This window comes from Talpa occidentalis, unplaced genomic scaffold (assembly GCF_014898055.3).
Source record: "Talpa occidentalis isolate TD23 unplaced genomic scaffold, MPIMG_talOcc4v2.1 talOcc4.5, whole genome shotgun sequence".
NCBI lineage: Eukaryota > Metazoa > Chordata > Mammalia > Eulipotyphla > Talpidae > Talpa > Talpa occidentalis.
In genome coordinates this window covers 97,990,071-98,012,828 of record NW_023604861.1, presented here as the reverse complement: position 1 = coordinate 98,012,828, position 22,758 = coordinate 97,990,071, and the positions used below count along the sequence as shown (strand labels likewise).

At 43.2% G+C, this 22,758-nt stretch overlaps 1 protein-coding gene across 1 annotated transcript in view; it reads left to right on the top strand.

The window, feature by feature from the left end:
* ACOXL (acyl-CoA oxidase like) overlaps positions 1–22,758 on the top strand; it is a 301,583-nt gene that overhangs the window by 68,488 nt on the left and 210,337 nt on the right. Inside the window, exon 10 of the mRNA XM_037527835.1 lies at positions 15,122–15,156. Within this exon, the coding sequence (XP_037383732.1) occupies positions 15,122–15,156 (35 nt within the window). The remainder of the gene's footprint in view (positions 1–15,121; positions 15,157–22,758) is intronic.

Here is a 22,758-nt window from a genome sequence, read left to right as displayed (position 1 = left end):
GTCCTCAGGGTCATGTTCCCAATATTTAGCACTGTGCTCAAGACAGTCAATATTCCAGATCCAAGGAGCTCCAAGCATTTGGTCATTTCCAGCTCTGTGACCTCAGACTAGGCAGCATATTCTCTGAATCTCCATCTCCTGCTCCCGAAATGGGAATTGTAATGCTTCTTTTTCAGAGTTGTTGCTAGGGTTAGATGAACTGATGTTCCTGCAGCTGTTGGCATCATATTTGACTTGAAGAAAGAGCTCAGTAGATACCACCCAGAGCTGAGTTATTGCCCAGACTTCCTGATGGATCTAAATTTTTTACTGCTAAGATATTGCTGATGTTGAAATCCCCACATGATAGCTTCCCTTGTTCTGTGTATCTGTTTGAATCCTGCCAATCCCTGAGCCCCAAAAACCCTCTACAAAGGTCTCTTGCTCAACCACTCTCATGGCAAGATCACTATCCCCTGAACTCCTGGAGTCTGGCACTCTGCATGGTAGGTTGTGAAGCTTATTCTTAGTTTATGCTGCACTCTCTGAGCTCAGGGACCATGCCATGTAGCTCCTCATGCCCTCTTTGGTGTCTTGTATGCACAATAGGCTGTTCTGAACCATTGATGAAGTTGAAACTGGTATTTCAAATTATTTAAATGGGCAGTTTCCTTCTAACTCAACACTGAGTTTCCATTTTACACCACACTGAGAACTTTGTTATTAGTGGCCACTTCTAATACTGGTATTAAAAACATGTCAAATTAGAGTGTGAAGACAGCCAAATTTTCTTCTGAGTTTTGGGGAGGTTGTTGTGCTGTTTTCTCTCTTGTCTTTATATTTTGAACAGCAATTAGGAGCTTTGGTGCAGAGTTCATTCTGTACTCTCCTCTGAGGTTGTTGGAACGAATTTCCCCACACTTGGTGCTCTGTGTAGACCCATCTTCCTCACTGTGGTGAGGATACAGGATGTTTTGCTGCTGCGTGGCTGAACCAGAACACAGAGGCCAGTGGGATGGCTTTTCTATCAGCTGCCAAGTCAAGGGGACAAATGCAGACTTCGTGCTACTTAATGTGCACAGACAACTGCATAACCACATTAAAGGAAAGAAACAAAGGAAATACCAGACTCTTAATTTCAACAAACGTTCATTGAGCTCCGGCTGTGCATCTGGCACTGGCATGGCATGGAAGATGAACAGTCACCCTAAGAGCTTGCATGATGGTGGGAAGAGATCTGTGCACAGATAGCAGCACCTGTGTGTGCCATGCAGGACCCCTGGAGGCCAGGTGGGGCACAGAAACCTCCCTGGGGTGGTGCTGTCTGGGGAGGATGCACAGGAGCTTGAAGAGTGAATGAAGAGGGAAGGGCATTGCAGATAGTGGGATGGGCTATGAAAAGGAACAGAACAGTGCTCGGTGTTTGGAAGTCTGGGTTGATGTGATGAAGAAAGGGTTGAGAGGCAGGTGAGGTGGCCCTAGAGTCTTAGCTTTATGGGGGTCCCAGAAGGGTTTTCCACAAGATTCATGGTGTGATCAGCTTTGAATTTGTAATTGGAGAAAGGCAACCCCTTAAGATGCTCTTGCTGTACGTCTTGTGAGGGCAAGTGACATTCTCAAGGAGATTGCAGAGGTGTTAGTGGGGAGGGACAAGGTCCAGAGCAACTCGGCTGGAGACACTGACTGACCCTAGAGAGTGGTCAGGTGGGGAGTCATGTCTTACTTTCTTATGTGGTTATAACCTCAGTGTGGAAATTCTGACTGCTTTTGTTATTTTTTTCCTATTACATGCTAAACTTGTACCCCTTGTTGTTATGTGTTCTTCTTTAGTACAATTTTCGATGACAACAAAATATTAAGTTAAAGTGTTAGTATTGACTTAATATATTTCTTAATTATCAATCGGTATTTACATTATCTCCATTTTTTAACCTTTACACACAGGACGTTAGTGTGTGTCTTTAGATTGTCCCTGAGAAAATGATGCAAAAAGAAGGGGCAGTCTAAAGGAATGGCTATTGCTCCGACTCCTTCATGCATCTTGTCAAATTGTTTTCTACAGGAGCTGTGTTTACTTGTAATGGCACAAGCAGGTATGGATGTGCTCCTTCCACTCCTGGGATTTGTTATTACAAATCTGCTTTCTTCTAGATCTAATTCCAGGAACTAGCAATGATGATTAGCAGATACTGGGTGCTCATTTTGTGCTAATACTATGTTGAGCAATTTGCATGCCCCGTCTCTTCCATCCTCTCGGCAGGTCTGGGAGGAGTGACAATTGTTATCTGCTATTTAGTAGAAGGATACTGAGGCACAGAGAGATTGAGTCTTTTGTCCAAGGGCACATGTTAGATGATGATGGAGCTGAGTTGGAATACAGTTATTTCTTTAGGGGCCCTTACTGTAGGTAGCCACCAACTTGTACTGTCTTGCTGTTTAAATTTCCATGTTGAGGTTTTTGGTCAAGTTTCTCCCTTATATTTGGTACTTGTGATATTTTCTTATCTAGTGATTTTTCCTTTTATGTCCTTTAGAGATTTTTACTTACTCAATTCTTCACACTCCAACCTATTCCAACTTGGAGTGCCAGTGCATTGCCAACTAAGCAGCATATACTTCTGGTCTTCAGGGGGTGGGTTTGTGATCTTGTTGGATGGATCATGGTGACAGTGAGCACTGGTCTCACACGTTACTGGTAGCCACTGGCCTCCTTTTAGTTGTGTCCACTTACACTTAGTTACTGCTTAGAAAGTTGTTTTTTTCTCTTCAAAAGAGAAGATAACTTGGGGAATTGTCCTGGAAATATTGAGAAACTCAGAATTTTGTTTCTTCTGTCACCTGATGAGTGTCTTTTGCTCCATTTCTTCTCCATGTCACAACGACTACATAGTGCAGTTCTCTGTCTGGTTGTGTCCTTCCACAAAGCTGGTCTCAGGCAGAGAAAGGAGGAGAAAGGTGTCCTTTTTTCCTCTCTGCTGGGTGTGTGGTCATGGGCTTTATCACATCTATCATTTTAGACAAATTCACTTCTCTCATCTAAGTTCAAAGTTACCATCTTTAGATTATACTGACCTAAAAAAAAATCAAATCATGAAATGGAAACATTGTGAGGATTTGTTTGAGGAGGAGTAGACAGACTATTTCTAAGAGACTGTGTCCTATTCTTTTACCCCCTTTCTTGAGTCTTTATATCAAATTTCTGTCCTTTATATTCAGTGTGAATATGAGTGGAGGTAGGACATAGATCAATAACATCCTCCTGCTGAAGCATTCATGTTTCAGGTGAACAAATACAACATCTTAAGAGAAAAACTTTATTCAGGTATGCAAAATGTATGTGGTCATAACATTTTGCATTAAAATTGTTTTCATATTTTTCTTTTATTAAGTGGTATCTTTTCAGTTTCATCAGTTAATGGCATCTTGCATTAAAGCATTCATCTACATACACTAGTGAAGACTTTAAAATGATAAAGAATGAAAGTCCTTTTCCCCTTCCACTCACAATTTGGTATTGAATATTCCATAATATTCTCCTTATAATTATGTATATAGCTATCATTCAATATTAGAAATTACCCTAACACGTTATATCTACATTGTACCTGCAATGGCTTTTTTATTTTTATTTTTGCTGAAAATTAGGTTATCTCTTTTTGCAGTGGATCTACTGTATTCTTTCTTAACAGCTGTGAAAGTATTTTATGGAAGACCTCATCTTAGCCTATTGCTATGTATATCTGGACAGAAGACATTGGTTTTTGTTTGTTTTGTGAAACTTATGTGTGTGTAAAACCTAGGCAGAGGAGAAGATAGAGTATACAAATTTGACACCCATTCTTGATAGAAACTCTTAGAAAAATAGGTAAAAATGCCTCAACTTGATAAAGGCATCTTAGGTATACTTTCCCTGGAAGTATACCTAACATTATCCTTAATGGGGAAAGATTAAATGCTTTTCTCCCTAAAACTGTAGATAAGACAAGGTTGTATGCTCTAATGGTCTTACTTAACTAAGTGCTGGGAGTTCTATCCAGTATGATAAGGTAAGAAACAAAAAGACATGTAGAGCAAAAGAAAAAAATAAAATTGACTCTATTTGCAGAAGGCTTGACTGCTTTCCTCGAAAGCCCAAAAATCTCTTAGAACTCGTAAGTGAATTTAGCAAGGTGGCAGGACACAAGATAAACATACAAAAATCAATTGTGTATATATGTTAATATTAATATATATTAATAATGAACATATGGATACTGAAATTAAAAATACCACTTACATTGTCCTCCCCCAAAAAGAAAAGAAATACTCAGGAGTACCCTTACAAATATGTATGCTTAAAATTATACAATGGTGATGAAAGAAATCAAACTCGATCTGACTAAATGGAGACACATACTATGTTTATGGATTGGATGACTCCATGTAAATTATATCAATTTTCCCTAAAATTGATATGCAGATTTAATACAGTTATATAAATTGTAGCAAGATTTTCAGGTAAATGTACACAAGTTTATTTCAGAGTTTATATGCAAAGGCAGAGGAAGTAGAACAGCTAAAAGAATTTTGAAAAAAGAATAAAGTACAAAGTGGGTGCAATTTCAAGACTTATTATATATATATATATAGCAGTTAAGACTGTGTGGTATTAGCAGAGAGATAGACAAGTAGATCAATGGAGTGGAACAGAGAAATTGACCCAAATAAATGAGCCCAGCTGATTCTTTACAAACTTGTAAAAGAAATTCAATGGAAGAAAGATAGCCTTTTCAATAAATGGCATTAGAGCAACTGGACATCTATAGACAAAAAATATTTAACCTGTCTTACTCCTCATACAAACATTACCACAAAATATGTCATGGACTTAAAGGTAAAACAAATTTATTATAAAACTTTCAGGGAAAAATAAGAGAAATTTGTGGGGGTTCAGAGATAAACAAAGGATTTTTAGAACTAGACACCATGGCATCATTCCTTATAGAAAAAACTATAAGTGGGACTGCACTTAAGCAAGTAACCATTGTTCTGTGAAGACCTATTACACAGATGAAAAGACAAGCTACAGCCTGGTAGAAAACATGTGCAAACCACATATCTGACAGAGAACTAGTATGTAGGATGTATTAGGAATGCTCAAAACTCTCCAGTGAAAACAACCAATTCAATCAGAAAACGGGCACATTTCACTGAGGATGATCTACAGATGGCAAACAAGCACATGCAAAGTAGGAAAATGTAAATTAAAACCACAATGGCAATAGAATAGCTACAGGCTTTAAAAAGTGATGATACCAAATGCTAGTGAAGAGAAAATCAGTAACACACATTTTTGGTGGGATTGTGAAATAGTGCAACTGTTTTAAAAAAAGTCCGGCAGTTTCTTATAAATCTAAACATGCAACTGTCGTATGACTCTGCACATTTGTGGCAGAGAAACAAAAACTTACATTCATGCAGATACCTTCTCATGAATATTTATAATGGCCTCAAGCTTCAAATATCCCTGATGTTCTTCAACAGATTAACAGACTGGTTTATCCATACCATTGAGTACTACTCAACAATCAAAAGGAATGAACTATGGGTACATGCAGCTGCCTGGATGAAACTGCAGAGGATTATGCTGAATGAAAAGACCAAATTCCAAAAGTCTACATGCTCTATGACTCCATTTATGTTACATTCTTGAGATAACGAAATTATAGGAATGGAGAACAGATTGATGGTTGCCTGGGGCTAAACCCTGGATCAGTGTGAGTGTGGGAGGGAATGCATTTATAAAAAGTGAATGCATTTATAAAAAGGTGCCACCAGGGTTCTTTAGGGTGACAGAAATGTTCTGTGGCTTGACTGTATGGAGGCCAGGATGTCCATTCAGCAAGTTCATTGCACTAGAGTTTTGCAAGATGTTATCACTGGAGAAAAATAGGTAGATACATGGGGCCTCTCTGCATTATTTGTCTATATAACTTCTAAAACCTGCATATGAATCTACAATTATCTCATAAAAAGCAATTTAATTTTTTTTCAAGATTTATTTATTTATGCATATAAGAGCTGGGGTACAGGCCAGAGATGTGAGGGGTGAGAGGATTCACCAGAGACAGAATGGGGAACAGAACAGGCAGACTGACTGAAATCCACTGCTAAGGGGAGCAGCGGGTGAGACAGGAGAGGTCTGCCACGCCATGTGGGTTGCTCCCTGGCTGGCCGGGGAGTGAACTCGTGCTGCAGAGGCTGTGGATTGCTTCATAGTGTGGTGCTTAACCCCTTGCGCCACCAGGGAGGCCCAATAAGCAATTTAATTAAAAGTACATTGCTTCTGTTTAAATAAGAGATTATTTGCACTTTTAAAAACAGCTCCATTGTGTTTCATGGGATGTATCATTTTAGCCTATATCCCATTATATCTGCATGGGGGTTTTGTTTGTTTTGTGTAAAAAAATTTTTTTTGGTAAAAATTAGAGTAGAAAGTAGGTAAAAACTTGAAGGAACACTTTTTTTCCTTTGAAACAAGTTTCTTAAGCTACTCTTGGGTTTTACATTAAAGAGATTTCCTTTTCCAGGGGTTTTCCTCTTGATGCTGATGGGGACTAGAGGGTCAGAGTGGGCCTACAGAGTGGGGTCTCTAAGCTGCTGACACAGGCAAGGAATGATCTTTATTTTCTTGAATTTAACAGCCCCAAATCCACCTTAGAAAAGTCTTAAAATACTTTGCTATTGACAACATTTGAGGGTATCAACCTATTTTTTCCCCTTTAGTCCTTGTACATCTCCTTTTCTTCACTTCAGTCTCTTACACCCCCCTACAACTGGCTCTGATTTAATAATCACAATTTCATTTAAGTAGTATTTGCTACTTTCGGTTCCAGAGTTTTCTGGCTAGGTATTTTGTGAGGTAAGCTGTAGTTAGAATCCAAACCCACTGTCATGCTAGCAGTCTTCTAAGTGGAAGTTAGACTTTCTAGCTCTAAAAGTGTGTGGTTTATTTATATTTTTGAATACTAAACAATTCCTATCAAGAGAAATAACCCCAAATCCATCATTATTTAGTATGAAACTTAAAAACCTAAAAAAATACATTCATGACAAGCTGTTGCGTCAGAGGAACTACGTGGAGTGAATTCAGGGATTCGTCAAGTTAACTGTTGGGCAGCCCTGTTTGTCCAGCCTGGGATAGGGCACGCAAAATGAGTAACCAAGCCCTGCTGTGTGCTGTGACATAGGCGGACAGATGAAGGCCACTTAACAGTGACAGATGACAGGCAGCTCCTGAAGCCCTTACCATGGCTAGGCCCTGAGGACTCAGCACCCCACCCCCCATTTCCTGGGTTGGGGCTGTGATTGCCTCTTCCCTCTGCAGAGGAGGATGTCAAAATTGAGAACAGGGGACCCTCAATCTGCCAGATCTCCAAAGCTCCTGACCCCTGCAAAATACCTAGCAGTAAGAATCTGAGATGCAGATGCTCTGGTGGCAGCCACTCAAGATGCAGTACTTTTATTTTATTTTATTTTTAAATATTCATTGTTGCTTCTTTTTTTTTTTTTAAGATTTATTTATTTATTTATTTATTTATACAAGCACTGGGTACAGTCAGAAGCGGGGGAGGGTGAGAGAATTCACCAGAGCCAGAGCGGGGAGCAGAGCAGGCAGAAGGACCGAAGTACACTGCTGAGGGGAGCAGCGGGCGGCAGGAGAGGTCTGCGCGCCATGTGGGGACCCTCCTCCGGTGGCTGGGGAGCAGCTGGGGATCGAACCAGTGCTGCAGAGGCTGCGGGCAGCTTCGCAACCCAGCGCTCAACCGCTGCACCACCGGGGAGGTCCCAAGATGCAGTACTTTTAATTTGGGTGAATTGGGGAACAACACAGACTTCTTGTGAAAGCCCACCTGTGACCTCCATGCTTTCCAAACTGTGTCTCTGCCTGGTTCACGTTTTGGGGGATGGCAGTGAGAAACAACAGCATAATTAGTTTTACCATCTTAGTCATTTGGGGCTTAGAGACTTAAACACAACCTGTTAGGTTAGTTAAACAACCACTGTCTATGTTTCAGTGTTAGATTTCCATTGATTTAGCAACTTGTCTTTTAGATCAGGTTTTGAAAGTTTCACATCTGAATTAGGTTTCTGATAAATCTGCCAAGAACCTGCAAATTGTACATATCCTCCTTTCTTCCTAAACTCAAGTGTGACCTCCTTCTTTAGTTTTTTTTTTAATTTAAATTTTAAGAGGCCGAGGAAGGAAAACATCAGGAAATAAAGTCGATAATGAAAAATATGCTGTTTTTCTTCCTCCTGCCTTTCTTACTGCTTCCCCCTCTTTGTGGGAATGACAGAATGGGAGGGGAGTGCTGCAGCCCCATTGAGGCTCTCTGTGGGTCTCCATTATGTTGGTCCTTGTTTGTCACAGCATGAGGGATCACCACAGGGTGCCAGACGTCCCCTGCTGAGTGGGTGATCACCTGTGGGCATCAGGAGAACCCTGTCTCCCAAGCATCACCTCCCCTGGCCTGCCAGAAGCCCAGGGCTCAGTGATTACAGTCCCCGAAGCTCAGTGTAAGACACTGATATGACAGTAAGAAGAGGTAGAATGAGTGAACTGTAACATCATTATCATAGCAGTTAACAGGGGTTCATCTGTGCCAACCCTGATGCTCATTTCTTTTCATACATCATCTCATTAGTGCTCACATTCAAACTGTGAGGACTAGCTAAAATGCCCCCAAAGTGTCTGATTCAGTAGATCTTGGGTTAGGGCCTGAGAATTTGCGTTTCTCAGCAGTTCCCAGGAGATGCTGATATTTCCATTCATCATCTCTCAGGTCCAAATTAATCTGCTTACAACAACACCATGAAATAGGTAATATTATCCCCATTTCATAAAGAGGAAATAGGCAAGGGAAGTCAGGGGACCTGACCACAAAGCCCACTGCTACTGACCGTAAGCATCTGTTAGTTCAGCACAGTTAATTTTTCAGAGGCCGTAGCAAGTGCCTAAGAAATTCCTAAACAGAAGCCCATAGCCATCTGGTGAATGGAGCATGTGTCACAAGGGTCGAGAGCCAGGCATGGTGGGTCAGGTAGATCTAGGGTGCTGCCTGGGGGAGGATCAATCCTGAAAGGTGCTGTGGGGGATGCATGAGGGTCCTGGTTACTATCATGAGGGAACAGTGCTGGAAGGAGAACAGGGAAGCGATTAAAGGAACTGTTCAGTGGGTCATTTCTCTCTGTCCCCATCCACAGTGCCAGCACACTGTGGCTCTGTTTCTGGGGGATTCTGGCCTCGCTGTGGCTATTCCTCTCGTTCATATTTTCTCAAAAAAGGGAAGGAATCTTTTTAAAAAAGTGGAGGAAAATAAATGACTGTCTTTTCTTTATTAGTTTATTTTGTGACACTACAATTCTTTGGACCCGGGTGATTGAAAAAGAAGTAAACTAAAGAAAAAACTCCATATAGGTATAGGAAGGGTAAAGAGACTCCCAAGAAACATATACACTCTTTTCAGATTTGTCCCAAACTCATTAATTCAGAGTTGAAGTTTTGAAAACTGGAGGAGAGGCTTGGCAGCATGTGGAGGTGTAAAGAGGTTGCAGACTGCTGGCCCCCTGGCCAGATTCCACTGACACCCTTTGTTTGGCTCACATAGTATTTGAAAAATACTCAAATCAGTATAAAATGAGGGAGTTTTTTTTAATAAAACCTTCAGTTAACCACTTCTCTTGAGAAACGAGGAGCGCCAGCATTGGGGTTGTGGCTGGTTGGTGGTTGATCCTGGGAAGGGCTTGGCTCCCACCAGCCAGCACACTGTCCCCATCAAGAACGTTCTGGAGCATCACTCACCAGCTGTGTGATTGGGGCTGTCACTTACTGGATTGCTCCACCTGCCCTGCCCTGGCAGCCTTGGTGTGTGAGGGCACATTGTAAAGATGAAACCCAGCGGATCGGAGGGGACCAGAAACGCAGGCTCCCCATCAAGTGTCATTCGGGAGGAGACATTTGTGATGATCGTGGCATGCTAGGAAGTTCCGTGCTGCCTTCCAAGGCAGTGTCAACCACTTCTTTCCTTTAAACTTTGTTTCATGTGTTTTATAAATGTGTTTTCTAAAATTATGGTGATTATTTTACAAGATCCATGCAGTCTACGTGGTGCTTTATAGGGTGTATCCGGCTACAGCTGGCGCACTTCTGGGTGTTTTATGGCAAATTATTCTCAGATTACCCTTTAATGCAGGAAGGTCTGCCTGTTGTCTGAGCTCCCTGGGTCATATAGAAAACCCTCAGACTTGATACAAAACAGCTGCCTCAGTCAACTGTTCCAAAAAAGGAGCATTTTTAGGCTGAAGCAGCAGGAAAAAGGTTTTTGTAGCTGGTGGAGATTTGGAGAAATGTTAAATTACTCTTTCCTTGCCATTAAAATGTGATTTAATTTTGTTATTAACAAATTGTATAAATCTAAAAAGTTCTTCGAATGGGAGTTTGTTAAGTGCTTTCTGGTAATACTTACAGTATGTCCTGGGGGTGTTCTCCAGGGGAGACAGCAGCACAAAACTCCCTCTGACCTCCATGTCCCTGGGCCTCAGCCTGGGCTGGGCTGGGGTCAGGGGCCAACCACCCTGGGCCTCCCTTCTCTCTCTCCTCTCAGTCCCTGCTGAGATCAACAACAAAAGGGTCAATTGTCTGAGGCCTCCTTTTGTCTCAGGGGCTCTACTGGGGCTCTCTGAATGCCACTCTCTGTGCATATGGGTAAGTGCATGTGTGCATGTCTGTATGAATGTGTTTCTGTGTGGTTGCATGCATGTGTGCACACAAAACACGTACTTATTCACATCTACACACATACCCTTGAGTACACATGTATATGTGCACATATGTGTGAGGATGGATGTCTTTGCATGCATAAGTATATGTATATGCACATGTATATGTGCATGTGTAAGTTGGGTGTGAATGTGTGCACTTGTACACATACAGCCAGTGGTGAGATATGATTAAAGTGCTTCTGCCTTGCTAATGTTTCTTAGCTGAGCAAGGGCTCAGAGGGACCCGATTGATGGATGGAGGTTCCAAGGCCAAGGGAGAAAAGCACCTCTGGCTCATTTCCCAGCAGATTACAGTTACCTTTGTCTGGTGTAGAAACCTCAGAGAACTTTCTACTTCTTTTGCAGGAGTAAAGAGGCACAGGCATAAGGAGCTTCCTTACACAGTCCATTGGCCTCATTTGCCTGTTCCGACCTGCGGTTTCATAGCAAGGCCCATAGAACTTTTCTACATTGTTCCAGCACCTACTGGATGCAGTGCATTCTGTGTGGAGATGTAGCCACCTTCCCAAATGACAGTCAGTGCCCCATTCCCAGCCTCCTCCCCTGACCCCCCCACCCCCAAGGCAGCCTCTCAGCCTCTGTGTGGGTTCCAGTCATCTTGTTCCCTAGCACCTCTTTACCAGGCAGGTTCACACAAAGGCCTGCAGGTGCTGTGTCTGGTCTGTGTGATGCAAGGAGTCACACTTCCTTCCTTACCATCAGTGTCCTTTTAAAAATGACAAGAAGGGATCATGCTCAGCGAAATAAGTAAGAAAGAAAAAGAAATATACCGGATGGTCTCACGCATAGCAAGAATCTAGAAAACTTAAATAAGGGACCAGGAAAAAGAATAACTATTAGAAAGAAAAAATCAAAATCAACAAACAACTATGAACCAGAGACACACTATGGGGGTGGGGGGAAGGAGGGCTTGGGGTCAAAATAAGGGGGTTGCAATTGTATGGGGAATATAAAAATAAAATTTAAAAAAATGCCAAGAAAACATACTTGTTTCGGAAGCCAGGAAAAGAGTAATAAAAAATGCTTAATTGAAATTCACCTTTATGGAGGATTTATCTCCTAAACCATTTCAACCAGCACAGCTGCCATTTAACAACTTTTTCTGCTTTTTTTTTCTTATTTTTTGTCCCTCCCACACCCATTTCCTCTCCCTGTTCCAGCAAGGGTTTATCTTTCAACTGTGGAAAAGCCACCAATTAAAACAGTACTCCAAAGCTTATGAAAATATTCAGTGGGTAAAATTATCTTATAATTAGCCTAACTGTAAGCCAGAACTTTTTAACCCCAGGAAATGTAAAGTAACTTGGCGTGTGAAATCTCTCAAATGCTCACCCTGACCTTTTGGGTACAGTTTCTGTTTTTATTTCATTCCAGAATAATTTCCTCCTAGTCCTTTAGATTCTTGATTGTTCTTGAGGCATCTTCTCTTCTGTTTGCTTAAGTCTCAAAGAAATGACACTCCTGGTTTAGCTGAGATACATAACTGAATAAATTCAGGTGAGTGTGATGTGAAATCAAGTTGATGTTAGTATTTCATGCCTTCACTTTTAAATATTCTTTTTGTGGAATTAAGCCTATTCTCCTGGATTCCCAATGGCTCATCTTTGTTGGTTTTTCATTTTGGGGGTGTGCAGTGATAACACCCAGCTGAATTGTTCTGGAGCCAAGCTACTCACACACTTGTTGGGGGACTCCACAAAATGTAGAGCTGGACAGAGACATTGGGCTTTCTTTTGCCTTTTTTTTTTGTTGTTGTTGTTATTGAAATACCATTGTTTTATATCCTTGCTAGTGTCTTGACAGTATAGCATTTCCCCCTAAGGTATGGTCACCATAGCTCTCCCACCACCAAAGCATCCATAGTTCTCCACTATAGTCCATGGTGTTCTAGCTCCCCACTCCCTCCCATCCCCTGTTACCCACCTCTTCCCTGCCTCTTCTGAAAGCCATAGGTCTATGGTGTCAGCTTCCATGGGTTAGTATTAAAGTCTATCTTTGTCTGACTCTTTGTTGTTGTTGTTGTTTTGTATTCCACATGTAAGTGACACCATCCAGTATTTATCTTTCTCCTACTGCTTATTTCACTTAGCATAATCCCTTCCAGTTCCATCAATATTCCTGCAAATGGTATGCATTTATCTTTTTTGATTGCCGAGTAGTATTCTGTTGTGTATGTATACCATATCTTTTTGATCCACTTGTCTGTTTTGGGGCACTTAGGTTGCTTATTTCAGCTACTTTACTTGTCCTAACTCTCCCTCTCCTTGGCTCTTCCCCACCTTCCCACTGCCTTCCCACTTCTCAGGGCCCCCCCTGTCATCTTTCAGCATCGGTTATAGCACTGAAAATATCACCTCCCCATCCTCACCCCAACTCCATTGGGTCAATACCTAATCTAGATACTAATCATGATGTGCTTGGGGATCCTAAGTGCAACTTAGGCAGACTTTTTGTTAAGATGTGATATAGATGATGCTTAGATTCTCAGCTGCCATGAGTTTCTTCAACACGTAATGCAATATTTCAGTCACAGTGGGTTAGTGAGAACTATATAGGCAAGGTTTGGCTGATCACTGCTTGATAAAATAGTTTTAAAGTTCCAAAACCAGCTTTAAAATTAAATGCTGCAATGTGACAACATTTTCATAAGTGGGCATAGCCTCCATACAGTGGCAGGGGGCAGTTATTATTTGTAGAGTTTCCCTTACCCATCAGACAGTATGCACACATGCATGGTCACATACACAAAGATACAAACACAAATATAGAAACATTGCTTAATCCTCACATTAATCCCGTGAGAAAATAATTATTTTGGCCACTTAACGGTTGTGAACACTGAAGGTCTGAGAGTTTAGATAACTTGCTGACGCCCACACAGTTAGCAGTTGAACTTGGCTGGCCTTACTCTTCGGTAATCCACCACTGACCTTGCGTGAACTAGCTGAGGCCCACACCATCTGATTTGACCACCACTTACACTTGAGAGGTTTTCACGACACATCGCAGAATAAAGCAGAAATGGCAGTGTTGCCCGCATCCCCTACTGCGTCACTGTGCTCGTAGTAGCTGTGTACACTTCCCCATGTATCTCAGCTTTTATTTCTTGCTGTCCTCAGAGTTGCGGCTTGCAGGCCTGGATCTTATGGGATCAGTGTGACGACTGTGCAGAACCTCAGGGAGGCTCTGGCCCCAGTGGCCAGTCCACCTTAGGGCCTTTGATCTCCACTCAGCACTCCGGGAGTGGAGGGAGGCCAGGTGGCTTCCAGGACCTGGTGGGGCTGTCCTCTCTAATTCAAACCTCAGAATCAGCTGCACAAGGCGATCCTTTTACTGCTTTGGCTCAGAGCTGAGAAAGTCCCATTTCGCTAACAAAACAGAGTGGAAGGGTTGATTGCCAGGGGGTGGGAAAATGGGGAGATGTTTGCAAATGGGCTAATGGTACAGGCTTTTTAGTGATAAGATGGATAAATTGAGGAGTTAATATATAGCATGGCGACTATATGATATTGCTATTATATACTTGAAATTTGCTGAGAGAACAGATTGTAAATGTTCTCATCAAAAAAAGAAAGAGGGCCTCCCCGGTGGCGCAGTGGGTTGAACGCAGCTCTGTGAAGCTGTCTGCAGCCTCTGCAGCGTGGGTTTGATCCCAGCCGGGCAGGGAGATACCCACATGGTGCAGCAGACCTCTCCTGTCTCTCCCGCTGCTTCCTTCAGCAGTGTTTTCGGTCAGTCTGCCTGTTCTGTTCCCCAACCTGTCTCTGGTGAATCCTCTCATCCTCCCGTGCCTCTAGCCTGTAACCCAGCTCTTGTATAAAAATAAATCTTAAAAAAAAAAAGGAAAGGAAGGGAAGTCTGGGAGGCGATGGATGTGTTAATTACCATGATTGTGGCATAATTTTACAATGCGTATGTATATCTGATCATCATGCCATACACTTTAAATATTTATAGTTTCATTTGTCAATTACACCTCAATAAAAAAATTAAAATTAACAATTTTAAATGAAAACAAGAAAAAAAGAAGGTAAAGAAAAAACAGAAAAGCCCTGTTTTGTAATTCTTTTCAGAGGGGAGACATCTTTGATCTAATCCACAGTGAAATACTGTAGCCCCTTTAAGATCCTTTCAGGATACAAAATACAATTATCCTTTAAGAGCGAAGTTGAAACCAAAGATCTATCATTCACATATGTTATTCATGAAGCACGAGGAGTAAGGAAACAAAAAATAGTTGACCATATTAAGTAAATTTTCTTGTGAATTCAGCATATTCTTGATATTATTTAATATGTGTTTCTCTTTTTAATTACAGCTTGGATTGACGATAGCCATTCGCTATAGCCACAGGTAAAGTTATATTCTTTTTCTTTAAAGGCTTATCCTTCTCCCTGTACAGGATTGGTTTGCTCTAGTCTACAGGCTTTGGAGCTTAATTGTGGTGACTGCTTTACTTGTGATGTCAGTGTCAATTGTTAAATTGTTAAATTGTTCTACTTGATTGATTGTTGAGTTAATTGTTTGGCAGAATAAGGTTTTTACATATAAGTGGTTGTAAATAGCACTTTTTTTTCCCCAAACACAAAACAGGACAGGGACACGTTAGTGGTTTCTTGGTAATGTACTCTGTCCAAAGTGAGAAGAGAAATTAGGGGTGTCTGCCTCGGGTAGGGAGGAGGAGTGGGCAGATGAACAGGAGTGGGGCCAGGGCATATTAGTGAAGCCCCTGCCTCCCCCATGCTGGGGTCCCCTTCTGTTTTAGGCCTATCTGAGGATGACAGAAAGCCCCATTTTTGTCTTGTCTTGATTTCTGCCTTTGTTTATGAAAAATACTCCTTGTACTAGTATCAACTTTTTCCCTTTGTGTGCATTAAAAACATTAAGATACTGAGTTAATGAAAGGAAAATCCAGTCCCAATAGCGGGGCCATAAGCAGTGTCTCTCCTGTCCTTGCAGACTGAGCTCCCAGACTGTGAAGTGCCTAAAGTGCCACCCACTGGTGACAGACTTAAACTCACCTTTCTGGGGTACAGCAGGCAACTTGTGATTGCAAAGAAGTTTGCCTTCTGAAAATGCTTGTAGCAAGTTTACATGTGTTCGTGGACTGGGTGCTAAAGAAGGCAGCCCGGGAAGGCTGCTGTGAACCGCACAGGCTAGAGCAGGGGGAGGCCAGGAGTGGACCCAAAGCACCAGGTTCCCAGTAGGTCCCACTAGGAAGTGGGAATGAGCACGTTGGAAGTTTCTGGATGCTCTTAGAGGAAACTGCTCCAGTGAAGCTGGGCTTGTGTGTATGTCTCGGGGTCCTCTGTGTGTGGTGCTTGCACCCGGCAAGACAGTGCAGTTCCCTCATCAGCTTAATCAAGCTGCTGCTGCCGACTATGTGCACCGCTGCCCCGTGCTTAGGGAGTGTGATGTACACGTAGACTGTGGGTGCTAATGCTGACTGTGTACTCTGTGTGTGTGTGTGTGTGTGTGTGAAAGAGAGAGAAAGAGAGAGAGAGAGAGAGAGAGAGAGAGAGAGAGAGAGAATTTGCAATTTGACCATTTCCATGCTTTTCCTTTGACCACACTTTCCTCATCCTGGGTCCTGCACACCAGGTAAAGCTGTGTGTCTACTTGGGGGCTCAAGATTCCTATCCCCTCAGAAAACTAAGGTCTGGTTCTCTCTTGGAGAACAAGTGTGCTCTTTCCTGATGTGACGAGGGTCACTCAGCCGTGGCTCCGTGCACAGTTCTTACTTGTTCAGAGACCTAGTCTGTATGATGCTTGAGAAGAAAACTTTAATACTTTGTCAGGCATTGTTGTCCCCAAATCAACCTTTTTGAATCAAGGAATCAGGTAAGACAGGGGAGCAGGGCAGACCAGAGGGAGGGTCTGGCTGGATGGCACCTTTGATCCTCTGGGCTCGGGGCTTGTGTGTGACCCAAGTCTGCTTCCCGCTGGGACCGTGGCGGTTGCGTGTCCATTCCTGCTGTTACCGGCAGCACACTGGGGTGGTGGACACTGCTCTGAGCTGGAGGCAGTCTTCATTTGGGAAGAGTTAATGTGCTCTTACCCTGGGCTGGGCGGTGAGTAGATATGCCTACCGTCCCCTGTGGAGGAGGCAGTCAGCCCTCTGGAAGGAAGCACTTTGCAGAGATCAGAAATGACCTTTTCTGGAGCAACCAGTCTCACTGCAGAAATATGGTTAGTGGACAGTGGTTGTGAGGTTGAATAGGAAGGTGGACACCCCGAGCAATGGCCCTGTGGAATAGAGGCTGTTTCGTGATGATAGGAAGGAGGCTGTTGGGAGCAGATAACAAAAGTCAATTTTAGAGAGGTTGGGCCTTTGGAATTGCTCATCCTGTGGCCAAGTCTGTGGCACCTGTCCCAGCTCCGATGGCTGTCTAACGTTGCTGAGCTACCATTTATCATGCTCACACATCTGTGGGCCAGGGTTTAGAAAGGGCAGTGAATGGCTTGTCTCTGCTTCACTGAATTGGGGCCTTGTGCTGGAGACTTGGGACTGGAAGAGTTGCTCCTTCACTTGTGTATCTGGTGGGTGATGCTGGCTGTTGTGGGGCCCCTGCTTCCCTCATAGTGTGCCTCCTATGGCAGCCATGGGCTAGTTGATTTTCACAGCACTGTGGCTGGTTTTCTCTGAGAAGTGTCCAGGAAGGAGAGAGCCAGGTGGAAGCTGTCTCTTTCCTGTGATCCAGCCTGGCAAGTCACCTATTATCATTTCCTCTGTGCCCTTTTGGGAAGAGCAGTCACAAGCCCCCCTAATGTTCAGAGGGAGGGAGCAGAGACCCCACATCTCAGTGGAAGGCATGTCGGTCACATTGTAACAAGAGCAGGTGAGGTGGGAGGCCTTTGTGTGGCCATCTTTGGAGAATGCACTTTGCTGCAGAGCCCAGCTGAGCATCGCACTACTTACTTGGAGCACTTGTGAGAAGAAATTTGAGACACTGTCCCTACTGCAAGGCGCTTGCTAGTTGGGGATACATAACAGGTGTGTGTGAAGGAGACTTAAGCATGACTTCTGAGACGAAGCAAACCAAGGAAAGGAGGCATCTTAGAGGAAGTGGATCTTAAATCAACCTTATTCCTAAAGTGGGAAAATGAGAGGCAGGCCAGCTGTTTCAGGCAGACACCTCTGGCAGGCAGATAGCAGATCTCTGAGAATAATTGTATTTAAATTACTGTTTGATGTTTATTTGGAGGAGATGCAGAGTGTGAGGAGAGTGTGGAGAGCTGCAACAATTTTCCTTCCTTAGCCCTGGTAATTCAGCCTCCAACCTCAGCATAGATCCCATTCTTCTGAACAAAAGCCTTGCTCAGAACTGAATGGATTGCTAGGGGGAGGATCGGCTCATGTTTTCGTACAAGAGCATGTTTCCAGGGTGCAAGCCCCACACAAGCACCCAGGTGCTCCTCCTGGCCATCCACCTTCTGTGCTTTCATAGGAGATGTCTAGGAATGCCCTCCCCACGCCCCTGTTCCTAAGGATGTTTGCCTGCAGGCTGCCCTGCCTCCCTGTCTTGGCTCTGGGGTGTTAACTTCAGAGCAGAGAGTGATAGATACTTACAAATATGCAACAGCAGAGATCTAAATAAATTAAAAAGAAAAGTAATGAGATTAAGGAGGAGGAAAGTCAACTAAGATTCCTTTACAAGCTGAAAGATCCTTGTCTGTCACCTGGGGGGCTGGAGTCAGGGTGAGCGGAAGCTGGATGAAGCCAGTATTCAGACTGCTGGCAGCAGCTGTGTCCCCTGCCCTCCAGTCTGAAGACTGTAGGAGCGGAGACTATGAGTAGAAAGTGATTGCAGTAACTCAGGGATGGAGTGCAAGCTTTATTTTGACTTGGCTGAACCTGTTACAAAGTGTACATATTTGGTTTTCAGAAGCCCAAATGCAGACAGTTACTGGCGCGCATTTGAACTGTGTACCAACATCTTAAACACACAGGATGCGACGCAGAGAGGGGTGTTTGTTATCAGAGGGTGTATTTCCCAAAATTTATGTCTGGAATATAAGGAATTCCTACTTAATTCCAGGAAGCGCAACATCATTTATAAATGTGCATTTGGAAAGAAACCATCTTCTGGGAAACCTCTGGTCTCCAGGAATTGGTGACAATCAGGTGTCACTTATGGGCAGGTCCCTGCCACCTGTCTTCTCCCCCACATCTTGTAGCCTATTGTTGGTGACAGTTGGCACAGGAGGAATTGGAGGTCATTGTGTTGCCCAGTGTGACTCTTCCTCCCCTCCTGCTGCCTGACCCTGTCACCCACCTTTGTCCCTTAAGAGGAGAAAGAAAGAGGAAGGGTATGTATTTCTGGTTGTGACCATGCTTTTAAAATCCCGCTAACATATTTGGGTTAGCTGGAACTTCTATCCTTTTGTGGATGGACTTTAATTTGTGTAAAATATACCTAATGTGAAAGTTATCATTTTAACCCTTAAAAGGGCAAAAAGTATACAGTTCAGTGGCATTAAGTACATTCACATTTTTGTGCAACCATCACCATCCATCTTCAGAACTTTCCCATTTTTCCAAACTCATTCTAACACTGAACACTGACTCCCCACTCCTCCCTCCTCCAGCCCTGCAGCCATCATTCTAACTTTCTGTCTTTGAATTTGACTATTTAGCGATGTCACATTTAAGTGGAATCATTCAGTATTTGTCCTTTTGTGTTTGTCCTTATTTCACTTAGCGGGATGTCCTTAGGGTTTATTCATAGTCATGTGGCCGAATCTTCTTCCTTTTTAAGGTTGAGTAATATTCCATTGCGTGTATATACCACGTTTTGTTTATCCACTCATCCATCAATGGACAGTTGTTTCTCTGTTAGGCTATTATTACTGTGAATGTGGTGTACAAAGATCTCTTTGAAACCATGCTTTCAGTTCTTTTGGGTATATACCCCAAGGTGGAATTGCTGGGTCACACAGTAATTCTATTTTTAGGTTTTTGAGGAACAAACATACTGTTTTTTTCTGTCAATTATTTTTAAAAATGAGGTGGTATCTTCTGTCTGTGTGGTTATGGGTCACTTCAAAGGCTCATAGTTGCTGTTGAAAAATGGTTTCCATTTCCCTTGTCACATTTGCCCAGAGGCCAGATGCCTGAATTGAGGGTTTCCTGGGTCATCTTTGTGTGGGTAAGGATACTTTTGAGTGAGAGATTTGGAACTTGAAGTCTTAATCACCAGTTCTGTTTACAAAATTTCAACAGGAGGGCCAGGGCCAAAGAGATGGTGGAGGAAGCTGAGAGGATCCCTGCGGTGGATGGAGGTGGGGTCAAGGGCATGGGGGAGGTAAATGTGGTTCCAGCAGGACAGTATTGAGAGATTGGGATCCCTTATTAAGATGAACAGATTGAAGAAGACTTAAATACATAAGTGTGGAGAGAAGTCACTAAAACCCTATAACCTTGGTGAGCAGGTGACACCTCTCAGGCTTCTGCAGACACATGGGGCAGAGCTGCTTGGAAAAAGAGGGACCCTTGAGTGGCCAGAGAGGTGCTGAAAGTCTGAAGAGTAGCTAGTTTTGTGTTCATGCATATGCATTGGTGCTTCAGCTATCAAATCTCCCCTTCTATAGATGGTGCTTATTCCCTATTCCTCCCCTCCCCAACACATGCACACCCCAACCATTCTCATTCTGCCCTACACATGGCATATCTGTGTGTGCGTGTGTGTGCATGTGTATGTGTGTGTGTGACATCATGTGGGGTGAGGTGTGGGGTGAGGTGCTGAGGGGTTGGGAAGTGAGAATGATATTGTCATAATCTAAATGTACCAAGCAAAGAAAAGCATCGACCGTCACCGTGCATTTGATAACAGGTCCTGCACACATTTTGTTTATTATCACGGTGTCTTCATTTATTTTTGTAAAAGTCAAGTCATTTTCCACAGAGTGGAAAATTGTCTCTTGATGTTCATTCCCCACTGTTTGGCTTGAGGTTTTCTGGTGGAATCCACACGGTGGTGACAGCTGGGTAACCCCCAGAAGTGCCCTTTGCAGATAACAGCTCTCGGGGCCCCACCACCCACACAGTGGGGAAATTGTTCCCCACTGTGTGGGTGTTTTGTTTTTTCTTTTTCTACAATATTGAAAGAGAGTTTAGACGTTCTTCCTGCCTGTCATGGTGTTGCGCCTGCAGCAGCCTGCTCTCTCCTGGTGGGAACTCTGGGGAGGGATGAAAGGAGCCAGGAAGTGATCATCTCACCTTCAGCTCTGGCTCCCCTGTGACAGCAGAGCAGCCATGTGAACCAGCCATGTGGGATTTTGCACATGGCACTGACATTTCTAAGAAAAGCTCATGAAAGCTGGGTGTGAGCGTAGCGCACTGGCCCCCAACAGAAGTAATTTGTTTTGTTTTTTTGTTTTTTGTTTTTGTTGGTGACTTTTCTTTAATAAATGAAAAAAGAAGCCAGTTTTCCATTTGGGTCTGTTCTGGTTAAATGGAAGTCCATGGTTGCTTGACTTTTAGACAAAGCCTAAAGCTGTTTCTTTCCCACAGCTGACTTTCTAGTGGTTTCTTCCAGACCCTAAGAAAAACCCAATTTGGCACCCTGTTCAGGTGTGTGCCCTAAACCTAATATTGGAGTCATCGGTGCCTTTGTGCTAAAAGTCTTTGAGGTCCCCTCAGGGCTGGCCAGGGAAGGGAAATTGGGAACCTGGATGTCAGCAGAACAGAGAAGTGGGCAAGTTATGTACCCAGTGTGACTGACCCCGAGCTGGACTTTGGTGGGCAGGCCCTGAACATGCAGACCCCGATCAAACCACTGTGCTGAGACTGCCTTGGGGTATTTGTTTGGAATGAGCCACACGGCCTATCAAGAAGTGAAGGGGTCATGTACTTTTGTGTTCTGATTTAGATTAGAAGCAGTTTGAAGTTCACAGATGAATCAGAGCACTTATTGAATGGACAGGCTGCATCAATGCACAAGTGTAATTGTCATTTTGAAATACAAAGGGAGGAAAAGAGAAGAAACAGGGCCATCAGGCTCTTGGACTTTGATTTCAAGTGTTGGCAAATACCTAGTGACTCCCATTTGGAGTTGGTTTGATCTTGCGGAGACAGCTGGGGGAGACTGTTGTTCTCCAAATTTTGTAAAAATAAACAAATATGCCTTTCTGCCCTTTTTTCCCCTTCCAGAGAATAGTTGTTTCTGTCACTGGGACTCTCTGGCCGATTGTTCCATCTGTCTCTTTTTCAGACTTCACATTGAGGCTCCAACCAGATTTACACACAGTATTGCCAAAAAATGTATTCAACCCCCATGGTATAATCTTAAAAGCACAGACATCTCTTGGACAGTTGTGTCTTTAAAGATATTCTTTTTTTTTCCCCATTTTTTAATTTTATATATTTTTTACATCATTTTTCATTATTCTTAACATTATTCAAAACATTGGGCCTAAAGAACACAATATGGATATTTATGGGGTGTCTGAGTTACTTGCTCTTATTTGGAGGTGTCCTGGAGGGTTGAGCTGAGTTTAATGTCTCATGGAAGAGATCTGATGGGGCAGTGGATGTGCCTGGTGACTAGTTGTAGATGCTCTGCAGTGTCCAGGGCAGTAAACAGTAGATGGATGTGCCTCACCCTTATTCTTAATCCCTCGTGTGGTATCAAGTTGCTGACCCTGTCCATCCAGAACTTCTTGGTCCAGGCTCTTGGCCATTTTCCCAGTCAAACATGCTCATCACATGTCTGTTGCCACGTCCACAGGATGGTCTCCAGGGGGAGCTTTTGCCTGCCACCAATGGGTTTCTCTCAAACACTGATCTGATCAGGCCTCTCCCACTCAGAAGCTTCCATGGGCTTCCATTTCCAGAGAACAGAATTCTGACTCAGCAAGGGACTCAGGGCTCATCCACAACCTAGGCTTCTTTTCATTGTGCTGCCCTGCACTTCCTGTCTCCTTCACCCCTTGCCTTTGCTTTTTCCTTTCAAG